This window comes from Zootoca vivipara, chromosome 7 (assembly GCF_965207765.1).
Source record: "Zootoca vivipara chromosome 7, rZooViv2.hap1.1, whole genome shotgun sequence".
NCBI classification, from domain to species: Eukaryota; Metazoa; Chordata; class Lepidosauria; order Squamata; family Lacertidae; genus Zootoca; species Zootoca vivipara.
The window spans coordinates 82,498,523-82,515,068 of record NC_142590.1 but is presented as its reverse complement, the minus strand read 5'-3'; the positions used below and the strand labels follow the sequence as shown (position 1 = coordinate 82,515,068).

The 16,546-nt window shown below is 44.1% G+C and overlaps 2 protein-coding genes across 3 annotated transcripts in view; both read left to right on the top strand.

Moving 5' to 3' along the window:
* The window catches only part of LOC118088639 (serine/threonine-protein phosphatase 4 regulatory subunit 1), a 47,992-nt gene extending 43,905 nt beyond the window's left edge, over window positions 1–4,087 (top strand). For both annotated transcript variants that reach the window (XM_088674690.1, XM_088674689.1), the window contains one exon: window positions 251–4,087. In XM_088674690.1, coding sequence (XP_088530816.1) covers window positions 251–405 — 155 coding nt within the window. In that variant the 3' untranslated portion in view covers window positions 406–4,087. The remainder of the gene's footprint in view (window positions 1–250) is intronic.
* Window positions 4,088–4,784: 697 nt separating this feature from the next.
* ANKRD60 (ankyrin repeat domain 60) lies at window positions 4,785–13,733 on the top strand. The gene is made up of 4 exons (XM_035122524.3): window positions 4,785–5,187; window positions 7,055–7,185; window positions 9,511–9,676; window positions 13,336–13,733. Exons 1-4 carry the CDS (start codon window positions 4,911–4,913, stop codon window positions 13,596–13,598), a joined length of 837 nt encoding a protein of 278 aa, XP_034978415.1. The 5' UTR covers window positions 4,785–4,910; the 3' UTR covers window positions 13,599–13,733.
* Window positions 13,734–16,546: the final 2,813 nt, after the last annotated feature.

The window sequence follows — 16,546 nt, the reverse complement described above, 5'->3', positions numbered from 1 at the left end:
TTGAGGGGACTTGCTTCTGAGTATGGTTGCTGTTAGTAATTTTAATTTTTTTGTATCTACTTTTTATTGGCTCTTGGTTTTTTATTATTATTTGTGTGCTATTGTTTGTTTTAAGTTATTGTAAGATCCCTTGTGGGCTCATCTGGGCAAGAGAGTGTGTTAAAAGATTTCAGAAAAATAATAAATGAGCAGCTAAGTGCTAAACAATGTAGCGCAGACTAAAATGTTCTCTTTCACTCCCCTATTCTAGTATATTTTAGAAGTGTTGGCAACCCTCACCTGGAAGCCGTTGAAGAGACTGTCCTAGTTCTGCAGGCGGACAGGGACCAGGATGTTTCCTTTTTTGCCACCATGAAACCAAAACACAATAATATGCACATTACTTCACTTGAGAAGCAAAATTAACTTCATTTGTCCACGTGGACCACAAAATGATGACTCAACTAACAGGTTGCTGCTTTGGCAACGAACCTGGAGGAAGGAACTGCATCAAGCAACCAATGTAACCAAAGGGAAAAGGGCTTGTTCTTAATACCGTCATTTAAACGAGGAACACATTGACCTTTTATCTACAGACTGGCAATACTGATAGGGAATGCCCACCAATCATTCAGCTTTTGGTTTTTCCCTTTCAAGGATGTGGGCAGGGACACTCCTCTCTACAGAAAGTATTTATGTATTGCTCGTGTTAAGTTGTACACGTCCATTGCTTCATCGTCACCCCAGATAACAGGAATATGCCTTTTGAACACGGTGACTCGGAGACAAGGAAAGGCTAATCACTTGGCTTCCAATTCAGAGTGGCGCACAGAGCTATATAGTCAGTGAACATAGAAAATGTGGACTCTCACCCATTTTGTTGTAATGGACACTCGCTGTTGCATTGCTAATGGCATCACATTTTATTATATAAATTCATCCAGAAAGTTGGCAAAGAATTTGGAAAACTTGAATCCATATCTGTAAGCCATTAAGAAAAACCAGCACAGTTGTTTTATTAGAGCAAAAGTAAATTTTCATTCCCCCTGGGTGGAGGTGACATTTTAAAAAACAACAACAGAGGGCTTCACTTTTGTGAATTGTAGCATTTTTGGGTTTTTCTGTGTTTGTATGTCATGTGTGTGTGTGTGTGTGTGAGAGAGAGAGAGATAGAGATAGAGAGAGAGAGAGAGAGATTCATAGTGGTAGCTTTTCTTTATTCTTGCAGTTATCTCAATCTTTTTCTGCTAAGGCTGTTACATGAATATAAGCTGCAGTTCTCAAACAACTACCTTTGAAGTAGTTCTTGTATATTTGTTGGGCCTCCTCCAAAGTAAGTGGCTTGAGGCTTGTGGATATAGACTGTTGGGCCTTCAATCCTGGGATATGGTTGGAATTTGGTCAAACGTCTAAAGAACACACGAAAGCTTTTGCTTGTTTATGAGTGCAAGATCAGAGATCTGGGGATCTGGGTTTCTCAACTTTGGATCTTGAAAGTTGCTACCCCCCCCCCCCGAAGATTGGTGGGAATTTTAGTACAAAATGTGTCCCGCCCAAAGAACTGTGTGTGACCTTCTCTTCCCACATGGGGGCTTTTCAGCCACCTCCTTCCAACTGCATCCTCCTCAAAAAGATTGCTCTGAAGATTCCATTTGGTGTGGGGGACCACCACTAGAAGGGAAAGCCAAGACCTCTCTGTCTCTGTGTGGAATCATGTTGCATGTGTCCACAGACCTCTGGATTTCCCACTAATTCTGGCTTATGGTTGTAAACTCTGAGTAGCATTGTCTTGGAAGGGATATAAATCAGTGGAAGTATAAATGGGAAAGGAAAAATGGAGGGGGATCTAAGCATTGCATAGTTAATATACTATATGCATGAGTCCTGGAAAATGAATGACACCAACTAGCTGATTCACATTGTGTTCCCAGCTGTAGGGCCATTCTCATGAGTTTCCATCTTTGGATACCCATGAAAATGCAATCTTTAAATACATAATGAACAACTTCTCTAGGGACGGTGGAGTCCAGAAACCCAGATTATACTATATGTACAGAAGCAAATTATGTATATGTTATAGGTCTTCACCAGGGATTATTCAGGGGGGTGATTGCTGCTGGAATTTAATATTTATTTATGATTTGGCCATAAGTAGAAAAGTTCTGCAGTAGAGTCTTAACAGTTATGAAATAGTATCCTCTTCAAGTTTTCTTTACTTGAATATGCAAGCCTCACAGCACAATTATACATAAATGCAACTTGGAAGTAAGTCCCGCTGAACTTGGTGATAATTACTTCCAAGTAGATAAGATATAAGATTGTGCTGTTTGGAATTTAAATGCAGAAAACCTCACAGGAAGCACTGTAACCTTAGGCTAAGCATAACTGAATCTCTTTCTTTTTTTAAAGGTATCTGACAAAATCACATTTAGCAGTAAGTAAATATTTTCCGTTTAGCATTTGTCTGGTATCTAGATAGGGCATAACTATGGCCTCTCAAATATATTTGCTTCATTAAGTGGTTGTACTGTCAGAATTGTCAGCTTGCTTCCTAGTATGTTTCTCAATTTGTTTATTTTATGGTTTAATTTGCTACAATTGCCTACTGAATTCTGGACATAATACTATGAAATATTGTGCTCCAGATTGCAATACAGAGTTTGTTTATAATAGCATTTTGCTTTGCAAGATCCTAAAATGCTTTTTAGAAATGTGTCCTTGCTATTTCAGTACAATACGTTTAAACTCTGTGAATTCTGCAAGGTGGTTCTACACTTAAATGTTTTAATATGTTTAAAACAAAATGCCTCTTCAATGCAAATGATTTTTATGACCGCAGTTTTTCAGCAAAATGTCAGTTTTTTTTGTAGTTTTAATATCTTTTTCTAATGCTAACATACAAGTATTTTTTAACAGTTCAGATTTTTCTAAAATTGTTCTAACCAGTTTTTGGTTTTGTTGACCATAACAGGTCGTTAAATTTTTTTCAGCACTGATCATCTTTTTTTAAGTGTATATAGAAATGTTTGAAAAGAATTGTATATGGTCTGCTGTTTGGACATTAAAATAATCCAGTTTGGGCTGCCATGTTGTTAGATTTAGATTGATAGGTACCCTTTGCTACACTAGCCTAACTAAATAACCTAAGTATCCATATGTCTTTAGAAAGTTGGAGTAGTTTTCATGAAGGTATTGTTTAGTTAGTTTCACTTATGCATGAGTAAGCTGTTAAACTTAATTTTGCAGAAGCAACAAATCAAAATTTTCATTAAAAAATAGCACCTTTTTTCTAAATCCAGGAGTTTTCACCATTTTTAAAATGGGATTTTTGTTCTTAAATTGTTTTTTAAAAAGGTGTTTAGAAAACTAGAGTTGCATGCACTTGAGGAGAGAGAATTCTGGGCAGTTCTTTTTGACTTTTCCCTCTCTCACCTCACCTTTCCAACATTGAAATGCCCCCCCCCCCTCCAATTTTGTGTGTTTCGCATTCCATTTCTTATTGGCAATAGGTGAGAGTAGCAAAGAACTTCACTGTCACAACCTCCATTCATTTCACAGTGGCTTGTTTGTCGCTTCTGCATAAACATAACTGAAATGACTGAAAAGTGGGCAGCAACGGTTCTTAACTTGCTCCCCAAAGGATTTTGTGCATGATGACAGCACCTTATAAATCACTCTCTGGGCAGATGGATGTATGCTGTGGAGTAACATATTCATTCACTCTGTTTTAAATTATGTGAAAAGAAATTTGGTGGACCTCACATGGAGCAAAAGTTGCCATCCCTCTCGCACAAAAGTTGCAAGGATTTTGCTTTTAGATAAGGGATGCGAAAAATATAAGTGGTGCAATACTGAAATATTGTAATCCAAAGCACGCTAGCCATTTTGCCTCAAAATCAAACCTGCTGTTATCTGCTGTATGTGGTTATAAATTTGGCGTCTCCTGGAATCCTGCCCAAGTGGCAGTTGTATGTCTGTAAAAGGTAATGTTTAGGACCCAGAATAGATGAAGACACTCTGGAAGTGCCGCTGATTTTGTCAAAACATAGAATCTATGTAACTTTTTATTCATATTTATCTCAATAAATCCAATGACTGTTTCCCCAAACTTCTTTTTCTTTTGTTGACTTAACTTGTACCATAACATAGCAAACCCTTCCAAGCCTTTTAATAGGGCTACCTTCAAAATATCTCAGGCACCCCATAATGCCAGGCTTCAGGGAAACGTCTTCCTCCCTCCCTTTGGCCGTGGATAAGCAGAACAAAGCAAAAATAGTCTCTTACCATTTAAAGAGATTTTAATGATCACAGCAAAAGAACAGAGAGTCCATTCTCAGAGTAAAGGTGCTCCTAATTAAGGTTTACACCTACTCCCCCCCCCCAAGTCACCCTCGCCACTTCCTCGTCTTGCAACCTGATCTCGCAACCACTTTGCTTTCTGTGCTGCCACCTTATTTGCTTATCGTGACCGTGGGCTAGGCGGATGTAGGCTCTCCAGCGAGAGAGAGTCTGTTAACTCTCTTTTTCCCAGTTCTTCCCAACTTTTGTCTTCTGAACTGTCTCTCTGCGAACCACTGTTCCAAATCTATACTATCCCACTGCTCCTGGGAAGATTCAAGATCCTGATCGGGGGGAGGGGGCGGCTGCTGCCATTCCTTCTCTATGCAGCCCTCCTCAGCACGGTCCCTATCACCTAATATCTTATGTTTTCCAGCAGTGAGGGATACATAGTGAAGGAAAGGAGATTTAAGTGTCTGTTATCTGCCGGGAGTTCCAATTGCAAGTTGTCAAAGGGGTGTCCTAGCTGCAACATGACATCACACTGGCAGTGCCCTGATGATCTGCCAGCCGCGCATTGTCCTGTGTCATGACATCATTGCTTTGATGTCCTAGAGGTTCAGATAGCAACAATCTGATGAGTGGTTCAGAGGATGCCGGCCAAGAAAAAAAATCCAGTGAGCACTTCCTCGCTCAAAGTGGGGACTTCTCGCGGCGGCATCTTATCACAGCATCGGTCATTACGTTCAGGGGACTTTACACCCCCCCAGATCCGATATTTTAACATCAAGCTGCATCTGGTGGAGGCTGACGAGGTCTATACGGTGCCCGAATGTCACCGCGACTTAACCATAAAAAATCTGAAGAACCGTCTGGAGCTCTTAGCTGGGATCCCTGTGAATTTCCAACGCCTCCACTACCTGGATAGAGGTGAGGTCCCTTTTCTACAATCAGCAAAAGTGTTACGGGAAAAGAATCCACCTTTCAGAGTTAGACCAGCTAAGTTTGGAGTCGGCATCCAAAACTGGATAGTTTCATGAGCTGTCTACCAAAAAGGGTGACTTTGTATAATTTCATTTAGCACAATTCCCTACTTTTTACTCTTTTGTATAATTCTGGTCCTTCTAGTTTTGAGATGGAAAAAGATACTGAGGCCCTATCCTTAATCACTGGAAATTTTATTCAGTTGCCCCTTTGTGGCTTCTAAGATTTGTGCAGTCAATGGCCACAAACTTTGAAGTGTATTTTGTTCAGCCTCAAGAAACCTGAATTAATAACCCTTAGTGTTGGTTTCTAGCTTCTTTTCATCTTGCAGGTGGCAATTCTGTCACACTATATTGTTCTGTAATGGAGCTGAGAAGCAGCGTAGTCCTAATCATATAGGAATATTGGTTGTCATAACATGAAATATTTTATGTTTAGTTGCTTTGGGAGTCCTTATTAGCCGCTTAATAATTGTTATAAAATACGTTTGCGAATTTGTACACTGTTTAGCAGTTGATCCAATTTGTTTTGCAATTGATCCAATACAACATTTGCAGTTCTACCTTCCTAAATCTATCATTTTGAGATAGCTTAGCTGTACATGGGTGGGTTAGTTTACTAAGCAATTCATTATTTGACCAAGAAACAAATGTTCATGAGAAAAAGGATGTTATGGTATGAGACACAGAATTTTCATGCTGGTAATCTCCACTGCCATTAAGCAATCACAGCAAACCCTAGCCCATATAGGTTTGAAGACAGGGTTGAAAGAATGTGGTCAGAATCTAGAACAATCAAAAAGTTTTGGCTGTTCCTGCAGAGACTCTTGTCATGAACTGCTTTAAAGCAGGGGTCGGCAAGTTCACCTTACCCTGGGCTGGCGCGCGCGCGCCCGTGATTTCTGGTGTCTGCGTCTGCGCAGACGCAATTTCCAGCACCACGGAAGCAAGTTCCCGCACCAGTGCAGCGCGGTGCGGGGACTCGCCGAGCGGGCAGCTCACTTCAGGGGCTGCTCGTGGGCTGGTTAAACGACCCCCGTGGGCTGGGCCTTAGGTTGCCTACCCCAGCTTTAAAGTTTGGCCAGAATTCTAGCTTTAAAAATACATTTTAATAATAAATTATAACCATTTATACCCCACCTTTCCGCCAATAAATCCTTGATGTTCCCTCTATCCCTGCCCGCCCACCCCCATTTTACCTATACAAAACCAATCCTGTGAGATAAGGTAGACCTATAGGCAATGACTGGCCCAACACCTCTCAGTGAGTTGCGTGACAGGTGGTTAGAGCAATTTGCTGCGGATAGTGCCAAGGTTGCCGGTTCAGTCCCCAAATGGGACAGTTGCATATTCCTGCATTGAAGGGGTTTGGACTCTCAGGGTCCTACAATTCTATTATTTGAACCCTGGTCTCCCAGATCCATGTCTAGCACTTAAGCGCACCACACTGCATTTTCTCTTCTTGGCTGCTTCAATGTTTTGATTTTTTTTTTTAATTAAAAAACCCGACGACGATTAATTGCAAAGACTGCTCTGCTTTGTGGAGGGACAAGTAATCCCTGTGCATATTATAGGAAATTATTCTTGTGTGTTAAGGGTAAGGACTAGGGAGAAACCATAAATTCATGCCCTAAAATGTAGCTGTTAAATGTCAGTGCCTTTCAAGTCACTCAGAGACCTTCAAGTGGACTGATGTTTGCTCCCTCCCCCCCACCCCAAATTGATCTTGGTCTTTCAACCCTCCTTTTCACATCTCAATCGTCATATTTTGCCTTGCAACCTTCTGAAGTTTTCCGAATTATCTCCTCCCACAGTGGATCTTGGTGACCTCACTATGTTCAAGCACAATGACATTATTCCTGGAGGAACCCTCACCATGCGAATATGGCCAGAAGACTCCTGGGGGCTATTGGTGTCTGCAGCTGTGACAGGAAACAACAAAAAGGTTGGTTTTCTTTTCTAAACGGGGCGGGGGGGATTCCTTCTACAGAAACTGCAGCGGACCTTGCTAAAGCAACTAGTTGCTTGAGACATTAAAAGCAGCCACATAATAATCTAAAGATACTACCTTGGTGCCTGTTTGTATCAGGCAGCTCAAGTTTGGCTCCTTTTTTAAAAGGGTAGTGGCATTTCTATAACGTCCTTTACTCACACTTGTCTCAGATGCATAAGAGAGAGAATCTTCACTTACATTGTTCAGGGTCACCATTTTGCTTATTTTGGGTCAAGTTAAAATTGGCACTGCATAATTTGCTTTAGCTTAATATGTTGCCAAGTCTGATAAAACGGGGACAATATCAAACCAATAACCCCCTAACCCTCCTAAAACACATTTAAAAGGGTGTCTGAAAACCAGGCACCTAAAGATGTACAGTATAATGAAGGCACCAGCTAAACCTCCCCGGGGAGAGCATTCCACAAAAAGGGAGCCACTGCAGAAGAGGCCTGTCATCATAAGAAGCCCAGATTCCCCATTGCCAACCTGCAGTTCCCCATCTTGCTGCTGCCCATCTTGATGAGTGCAGGGGCCTGTCATTTGTTGACCCCTGCTGAGACTATATAGGGCAGGGGTCAGCAACCTTTTTCAGCCATGGGCCGGTCCACCGTCCCTCAGACGATGTGGTGGGCTAGACTATATTTTGAAAAAAATAATGAAGAAATTCCTATGCCCCACAAATAACCCAGAGATGCATTTTAAATAAAAGGACACAGTTTAGTCATGTAAAAACACGCTGATTCCCGGACCGTCCGTGGGCCGGATTGAGAAGGTGATTGGGCCGCATCTGGCCCATGGGCCTTAGGTTGCCTACCCCTGATATAGGGGGAAATGATTTTTTATTTTTTTACTTACGGCATTAATAGCCAGGCTGCTCTCCCCCTACCCCTTCACAACTTGCTTAACATAGAATCATAGAATTGTAGAGTTAGAAGGGACCACGAGGGTCATCTAGTCCAACCCCCCTGCAATGCAGGAATCTTCTTCCTAACATGGCTGCTCGAACCCCTGACCCTGAGATTAAGAGGGTCCTGCTCTACCGACTGAGCGCTGATGGAGTGTTCTGTTTGGATTTGAAGGCTTGCTCGCTGTTTTGTGACGTGCTCAGTTGCCATAGTAAACCAAAAGGATTTTGAAATGTTTCAGGACAAGAGTTGCAGTTTAACCCTTAGCCATGCTTGGTTTATGTAGTCCGTCTCTCCTACTCTTAAGATTTATTGGATGAATTGCCTTCTGAGGCAAACTTCTTTGGCCTGCAGAGGGATTGGCAAACAGCACCCCAGGTGGTGATATCATTATCCTTGCTGTGAAATAAGCAAAGGAACTTCATCCCTAACCCAGTACATCACTGCTGGGAGGGATTGCCAAAAAATAACGTGATAACTGAGTTCAATACCAGTTTGGGAGTGGCCGCTGAGACCATATAACACCGGTCCTGAAAGATCTTCATTGGCTCCCAGTACACTTCCGAGCCCAATTCAAAGTGTTGGTGCTGACCTTTAAAGCCCGAAACGGCTGTGTACCTGAAGGAGCATCTCCACCCCGGCCAGATGGGCGCGGTATATAATATAATAATAATAATATTTTGAATTTGGGGAATTTGGGCTCTGAATGAATAAATACCGTACCCTAACAATATCTCTGACTCCCTGAAACCATCCAACCTTCACATTCACATTAAATCAGGCTTCCTCAACCTTGGCCCTCCAGATGTTTCTGGCCTACAACTCCCATGATCCCTAGCTAGCAGGACCAGTGGTCAGGGATGCTGGGAATTGTAGTCTCAAAACATCTGGGGGGCCGAGGTTGCGGAAGATGGCATTGAATAGCCTTTGTCTGATAATCCGCATGCATTTGGGAAGGATTTAGGGTTGCCATATTCTGAAGAGCGAAAAAAGACGACACATTTGCCGACTTCTACTTTTAACTATGGATTGCTGTGATGACTCTCATTTTACATACCCATGAAATAATGGATGTGTCCTGGAAAAAGAGGACATATGGCAACCCTAACATTTCCAGCGTATTGGCTTATTTTCTGCATTGCCCTTCCCACAATGATTCAACCCTCACAGAATGACGAGTCTGGCAGAGAAGTTCAGAAGCCAAACGGAAGGCGATGCCGCAAACCCGCTGGCTAGATAAACAGGAAAAATGTTGCCCATCTTCTACTGTCTTTCCAACAGCTTGGGATTCGCTCACAGCGTGCAATAGGTTTCCTCCGGGTCTGTTTAAATAATGAGTCAATACTTGTTTTGTGTCTTCCATTGCCAGATTGAGGTTGCAGGAGGTACAATGTCTTCCACATTTTCCACGGCCTATTCCACATCCCTGGGACCAGCGGAGAGGAACGAATGGTTAGCACACCGAACCTTTGCAGCTTTATTTATCAATGCGCGCAGGGGCCGTTCGGAGGCAGTGGATTTCCTGATTCAAAATGGTAGCATCCCTATATTCCGAAGGGGCCCTTGTAGCTGTCTAAGGCTGGTGTTTTCAATATTGCAAGTCTCAAAGTTTAAGGTGGTTAGGAATAAATAAGTGAATTGCTTCCAAACATTGTAGGAAAGGGAAAGACAAATTTCAGTCCAATATAAAAACCGGGGTCAAAATGGATAAAATTACAAAGATAGTATAATAACAAATGGACTTGTCTGTTGAGATGAAACTTGATCAAAACCCCTATATGACCAATATAACCAAAATTTGTCCAAGACCAGATGTGTTTCAGCCCAGCTGGCCATCCTTGGTGGTCAGAAGAAAACAATTACATACAATTTGATCACAGAGCATTAGTCCAATAGGTTAATTTGTCTAAAATTATGTGGTGAGCTGGTCGTCATATAACAACACATTGCTATGAGATTACTATGCCCAAGTGGTACTAGTTCTTAGTATGGGGTGGGTTCATTGTGCCCAATAAACTACGTACAGTACATCTTTTAGGTGTCTTCCAAAGCTTAGATACCCAATTGTCAGCTCCCCACTTACATTTTCCATATTGCAAAACTCGAGGAAATTGACCTGATAACAGTAGGACTAAGTCTATAGCAGTTACGCTTACAGTGGTGCAAACCCCTACTCATCAAATGAATCGAGAGCACAGCATGAAAACCTATTGCATTTATGTGCCTCCATCAATCCTGCATAAATTGTTCTCCTTCCAAGATGAGGCTTTTCAGTAAATTGAGACTGGGATCCAAAGAACTGCACAGTGAGTTTCATGGTCTGCTTCTTCCAGAGAGCTCCACTTGCAATGAGCTCCCCTAGCATGTTCTAAATGTGCACTAGAATTATGAAGTGGTGGAATGTATTGCACACCGCCTCCAATTATAGGTGGGTAACTCCATTTCCCAAATGTTCCCCGCATTTTTTTTAAAAAAAGCCTCAAAACCCTTCTGCAAGTTCAAAGCAAGCTAGCACATCAAGGGGAGAGGCTATAGCCTGGCAGATACCCTGTGGTGCTGGTTTTCTACTTGTGGTGAATTGTTCATATCAGGGGAAGCAGAAGCCTTTACAAAAAAATTGGAAAAGTCATTGTGTGGCAAAGCCCAGAGGTGGAAAGAATGCACTGCACTGCGTCCTGTCCACCTCAGGACTTTTGTCATATAATTCTCACCTCATTCTGCTGCATTTGCAGATTAACCCACAGATCTGCACTTATCTATGGATGAAGCTGGCTTGGAAGGAGGGTTGAGGCATTAAAGTAAAAAGGCAATTAATTACACCCATAAAGGTAAAGGTAAAGGGACCCCTGACCGTTAGGTCCAGTCGCGGACGACTCTGGGGTTGCGGCACTCATCTCGCTTTACTGGCCGAGGGAGCTGGTGTACAGCTTCCGGGTCATGTGGCCAGCATGACTAAGCCGCTTCTGGCGAACCAGAGCAGCACATGGAAACGCCGTTTACCTTCCCGCTGTAGCGGTCCCTATTTATCTACTTGCACTTTGACGTGCTTTCGAACTGCTAGGTGGGCAGGAGCTGGGACCGAGCAACAGGAGCTCACCCCATCGTGGGGATTCGAACCGCCAACCTTCTGATCGGCAAGCCCTAGACTCTGTGGTTTAACCCACAGCGCCACTCGTGTCCCATACACCCATAACAGGTCCCAATTTGGCCCGTGAGTCTCTCTCCTCCAAACCATGTCCCGGCCACGCCAGCAAGGATGTGGTTACGAAGGGACAATTGAGAGTACAGAGTGAGCTCCCAATTCTTCTATTGCTAGTGGGGCTCACTGGCAATGCTGATCAGCTGACCCTGGAGCCCAGTGGGGGATCTATTGCATTAGAGCAGAGATTTTCAACCTCTTTGAGTCCACGGCTCCCTTGACCAACTACATTATTACTGCGGCTCCCCTTTAGGGAAACATGCTCTGAAGCCCAGAAGCCCAGTTGTACCTCCCCTTGCCCGCAGAGCCGGCAGCCCCTCATCCCTTTTCAAACACTGCCCCTTGTGGAGTGTTGCCTCAGCCTCCTCTTCTTGGGAGCCCTCTGGGCAGGGGCAGCTACCACTGCCCCCCCTACCCCAAAGAGAGGCCTATTCGTCTTTCTTGGTTTGATCGGGAATGTTATACAGCGAAAAGATGCCTTAGAATAGCCTTCAGTGATTTTCGCAAAAAGAGTGATGAGATAAGCAAAATAACCTATTTCGCTAGTAGGAAGATATACAACGAACTTATAGTCAGGAAAAAACACGCATATTATCTTAAAAAATGGTCAGTCATCTAAATAATAATCTATTACCTACTGCCCCCACTATTTCCCAACAATCCTGGGTAGATCATTACAGCAAAATATTCAATGACTCAGTTTACCACTCTCCTGCTGATGATGAGCCTATTCCTTTAAACACTCCAAACTGGCCCCCAGTATGTATCGATGAGATAAAGGTTTTGATTGGAGAATTAAAATCTGGAAAGGCCCCAGGCCTTGATGGGATCCCTGTTGAGATCCTGAAAAAGTATGTCGATTGGTGGGCATCTCCACTTGCTAATCTGTTCACGCTTATTGATAAAACAGGACTAGTCCCGAACTCTTGGCTGACCTCCATAATATTTCCAATATATAAAAAAGGTGACCCTGAGCAGCCATGTAATTATCGACCTATTAGTTTATTATCTACCATATGTAAACTCTACTCAAAACATCTAGAGAGATACTTATTAGATTGGATGAAAAAGAAAAGGATTATTGGTCCTGAACAGATTGGCTTTACAAAACACAAATCAACAATAGACCACTGTCTATTACTGGCATCCCTAGCTGAAAAATACACGAAATCGGATAGGGGGAAGCTGTTTGTGGCCTTCATCGATTTAAAGTGCGCTTTCGATTCAATACCCAAAGAGAGGCACGTGCCTCCTCATTCCACCACCCCCCCCAGGGACCTGGGAGGAGGATGCCTCCCAGCCTTAGCGGCCCAATGGAAACTGGCCAAAGGTGAATGTGAGGCCCGCACCTTACTCACCTTGGGAGGCAGCAGTGGCAGCAGCGGGCACCGCCAGGCCTGCATGGCAGAATAATAATAATGTAATAATTTATTATTTATACCCCGCCCATCTGGCTGGGTTTCCCCAGCCATTCCCCTTTGGCGCTCCCCTTTGGCGCTGGGCACGCAGCTCCCAGGCAGGCCTTGCACACAGCAAGCACAAGCAAGGCCAGTACCGTGCCTGCCTCCCTGCCTGGCCTCCCACTTTCCCGTCTGTTCCCAACAGCAAGGGCTGGTGGACTGGCTGGCTGAGCTCCCTCACCCACTTGCTTGCTTACTCTGAGGCTCCTGGCAACCAGCACCCCTTGGCCAGCCTCAGAGGTACCATTCGCCTGGGGAGCTTGTAGCCAAGGCTGCTGCAACAAACAGCCAAGCAAGCCTTTGGGAGCAGAGACGTGAGGGGGCATCAGAGGAGGGAGGGGAGGGAAGAGGGGCAGAGGCCAGTGTTGCCCGCAGCACCCCTGACTATCATTCAAGGCACCCCAGGGTGCCAAGGGACACTGGTTGAAGACCACTGCATTAGAGGGTTAAAGAATTTATTGTCTTACGAAAGTTTTTTGATATGTTAAACTCTGGTCTGTTCGATCCCTTGTTTGGTGTGCTTCCCCCTCTCCAGGTGCTGACGTGGCATATAAAACGCCGCTGGGTAGAACGGCCCTCCACGTTGCCGTCACCTCGGGCCACTGTGACTGTATGGAGCTGCTTCTTGGCCACGGGGCCAAGATTAGCGATGAGGACAATGATGGCTATAATGCTGTGATGCTGGCCCGCCAGTGGGGGCAGAAGGAATGTGAGCGGAGGCTCTTTCGGTATCAGTGGAAGGTGCGGGTAGCCAGAAGTTCTATCAGGATCAAATCGGTGGATAAAGTGGAACCTTGACTCCGAGTCTAAGACCCAGTGGAGGGGCTTGATCACTTGCTGAGAAGCACCTGGTCTGAGCATCATTGAATGTTTCTCTGGGAAGAAGAGCAGGATGCACTCTAAATGGTTTAGTTTAGGTTTTGTTTGTTTGTTTGTGATAAGTGATGGTTACCCCTCTGTTAGTTAACACTGCCCTTCTCAAACACAGAATTAATGGATGACACTTTCATCCCTGTGTGTGTTTGTGTGTGTTTAATGCAGATTTATAAACTGCTTCACCACCCAACGCTACCAAAGTGCTGTACAGTAGAATGAATTACAAAGAGCTATAAAATGATTTATACAATTGTGGAACTGATATTCTATAAAATGATTGGGTCACAAACAAACCAGTAGGTACTTATCTAATTTCAGCTGGTAACTGATTCTAGCGGCTGAAGCTACAATTTAAAAGCCTGGTTCCTAGGACATACTAAGCACACCTATGGGATTTGTGGAACTCACTGCCTATTGGCAATGAATGCAACTACCTTAGCAGAGGTGTAATAAGGAATCAACCGTGTTCTGCACCAGCTTTAGTTTCAGGACTAAGTCCAAGGGAAGCCCCATGTAAAGCACATTGCAGTCATCCAGCCTTGGATGTTATTGGATTTGGGGGGTACTTATTTCTCATTACTCCTATCTGCATGTCACATTTATGGGTTACTACTGGCACAAGCCAGGAGCTCATCTAATTCTTGGAGGACCCAGTCAGCAGCACTTTGGGGAATGGCTAGAGAAGACAACTCCTTCCCTTCTTAGTCCATGGCCCAGTGATTCTAAAACCTAATCTTGGGTGGCAAATTTGGCATGTAATATTTGGGTAGTAAACTGTTTGCCCCAAATTTGCTACCCTAGAACCGAATCTGGGCAGGGATGGGATGCCTCCAGTAGGGATGCTGGTCACATACTTTATTGTTGTTGTTGTTTAGTCGTTTAGTCGTGTCCGACTCTTCATGACCCCATGGACCAGAGCACACCAGGCACTCCTGTCTTGCACTGCCTCCCGCAGTTTGGCCAAACTCATGTTCATAGCTTCGAGAACACTGTCCAACCATCTCATCCTCTGTCGTCCCCTTCTCCTAGTGCCCTCAATCTTTCCCAACACCAGGGTCTTTTCCAGGGAGTCTTCTCTTCTCATGAGGTGGCCAAAGTATTGGAGCCTCAGCTTCAGGATCTGTCCTTCCAGTGAGCACTCAGGACTGATTTCCTTCAGAATGGATAGGTTTGATCTTCTTGCAGTCCATGGGACTCTCAGGAGTCTCCTCCAGCACTATACTTTATAGACAGGTTTTATAGGATAAATAGAGGTATTATCTCCTCCAATAACAGGTAGGTAGCCGTGTTTCCAGTGTATCTGAAGAAGTGTGCATGCACACGAAAGCTCATACCAAAATAAAAACTTAGTTGGTCTTTAAGGAGCTACTGAAGGAATTTTTTAATTTTGCATCTCCTCCAATACCTTTAGAACTTTTAGAACAATCACTCTAGTACTTTTAGAACAATCACTCTAGTAGGACACCAGCACATCCCTGTGCTATATCTCTGCTGCTAGTGGTGGAAGAAGAAGGGTCCAGAAATTTGTTTGACAGCCCTGCTTCTTCAATGACAAGAACCCCTTCCCTGGTTTTGAAATGTGTCGCCACTGAAGACAGGTTTTAGTCCTTTTTGTTTCCAATGACAAACTTAGTTGGTCTCTAAGGTGCTACTGGAAGGATTTATTTTATTTTATTTCGACTACACCAGACCAACATGGCTACCGACCTGTAACATTTTACTTCTGTTCTGAATGCGTTCGTTGGGGTGCCATTCTAACAGTACCCGGTAGAGGGCGCTCAAGGATCAGACACCAAGCAGCTAATTGCTGTCGGGTCTTTCAGATTCCTCTGGAGACCAGGGAATACTCCAAAGACCAACCTGCAAAACCGAAGGGTCAGTTTGGTATTTGCCTTGTGGCATGGGATTGTCATGCACATAAAAGGAGGGAGGACACAAAGCAGGGATGCTGCACTGTCTGCAGCTATGACTGCAGCTTCTCTTTTCACCAGAGCTATCCCAGGGGTGGTGGTATTGATATTATTATTATTAAAAAAGGTAAAGGGACCCCTGACCATTCGGTCCAGTCGTGACCGACTCTGGGGTTGCGCGCTCATCTTGCATTATTGGCCGAGGGAGCCGGCGTATAGCTTCCAGGTCATGTGGCCAGCATGACAAAGCCGCTTCTGGCAAACCAGAGCAGCACATGGAAACGGCGTTTACCTACTTGCATTTTGACGTGCTTTCGAACTGCTAGGTTGGCAGGAGCTGGGACCAAGCAACGGGAGCTCACCCCGTCACAGGGATTCGAACTGCCGACCTTCTGATCAGCAAGCCCTAGGCTCAGTGGTTTAACCACAGCACCACCTGTGTCCATTATTATTATTATTATTATTAGTATTATTAATTAATTTATACCCCACCTTTTTCTCTGACTCAAGGCAGCTTACAGGTAAAATAGGAACAGCTGAAAACATTTTTAAAACTACCCAGTCATTAGAAAACGAGTAAACTTCCATAGAATGAAAACTACATGTTAATCTAAAAGATCTATTAAAGATGATTGCAATTAAAACAGCACGGCACCAGCCCTTTCATTAAAAGCAGCCTGTTCCCCAAAGCCTGTTGGAACAAGGAGGTCTTTAGCAGTGGACGAACAACAAGGAGGGAGCCCGCCTAGCTTCCTTAGAGAGCGAGTGCCAGAGTCTGGGAGCAGCCACCGAGAAGGGCCTGTTGAGAAGGGTACAGGGCCCTGTGCAAATTGCACGGTGTGGGCCTCCTGCTGCCTTCATCTCCCCAAAGCTCAAGGACCGTAGTTCAGTTGCAGATACTCCATTGCACAGAGAAGGCTGTGAGTTAAATCCAAGCACCTCCAGGCAGGGCTGGTGCAG

Coding starts and splice junctions, on each gene's coding strand:
- ANKRD60 (XM_035122524.3), top strand. CDS start 4,911: ATGCCGGCCAAGAAAAAAAATCCAGTGAGCACTTCCTCGCTCAAAGTG. Junction 7,186..9,510: donor TGACAGGAAACAACAAAAAG/GTTGGTTTTCTT, acceptor TTCCATTGCCAG/ATTGAGGTTGCAGGAGGTAC. Junction 9,677..13,335: donor GGATTTCCTGATTCAAAATG/GTAGCATCCCTA, acceptor CCCCCTCTCCAG/GTGCTGACGTGGCATATAAA.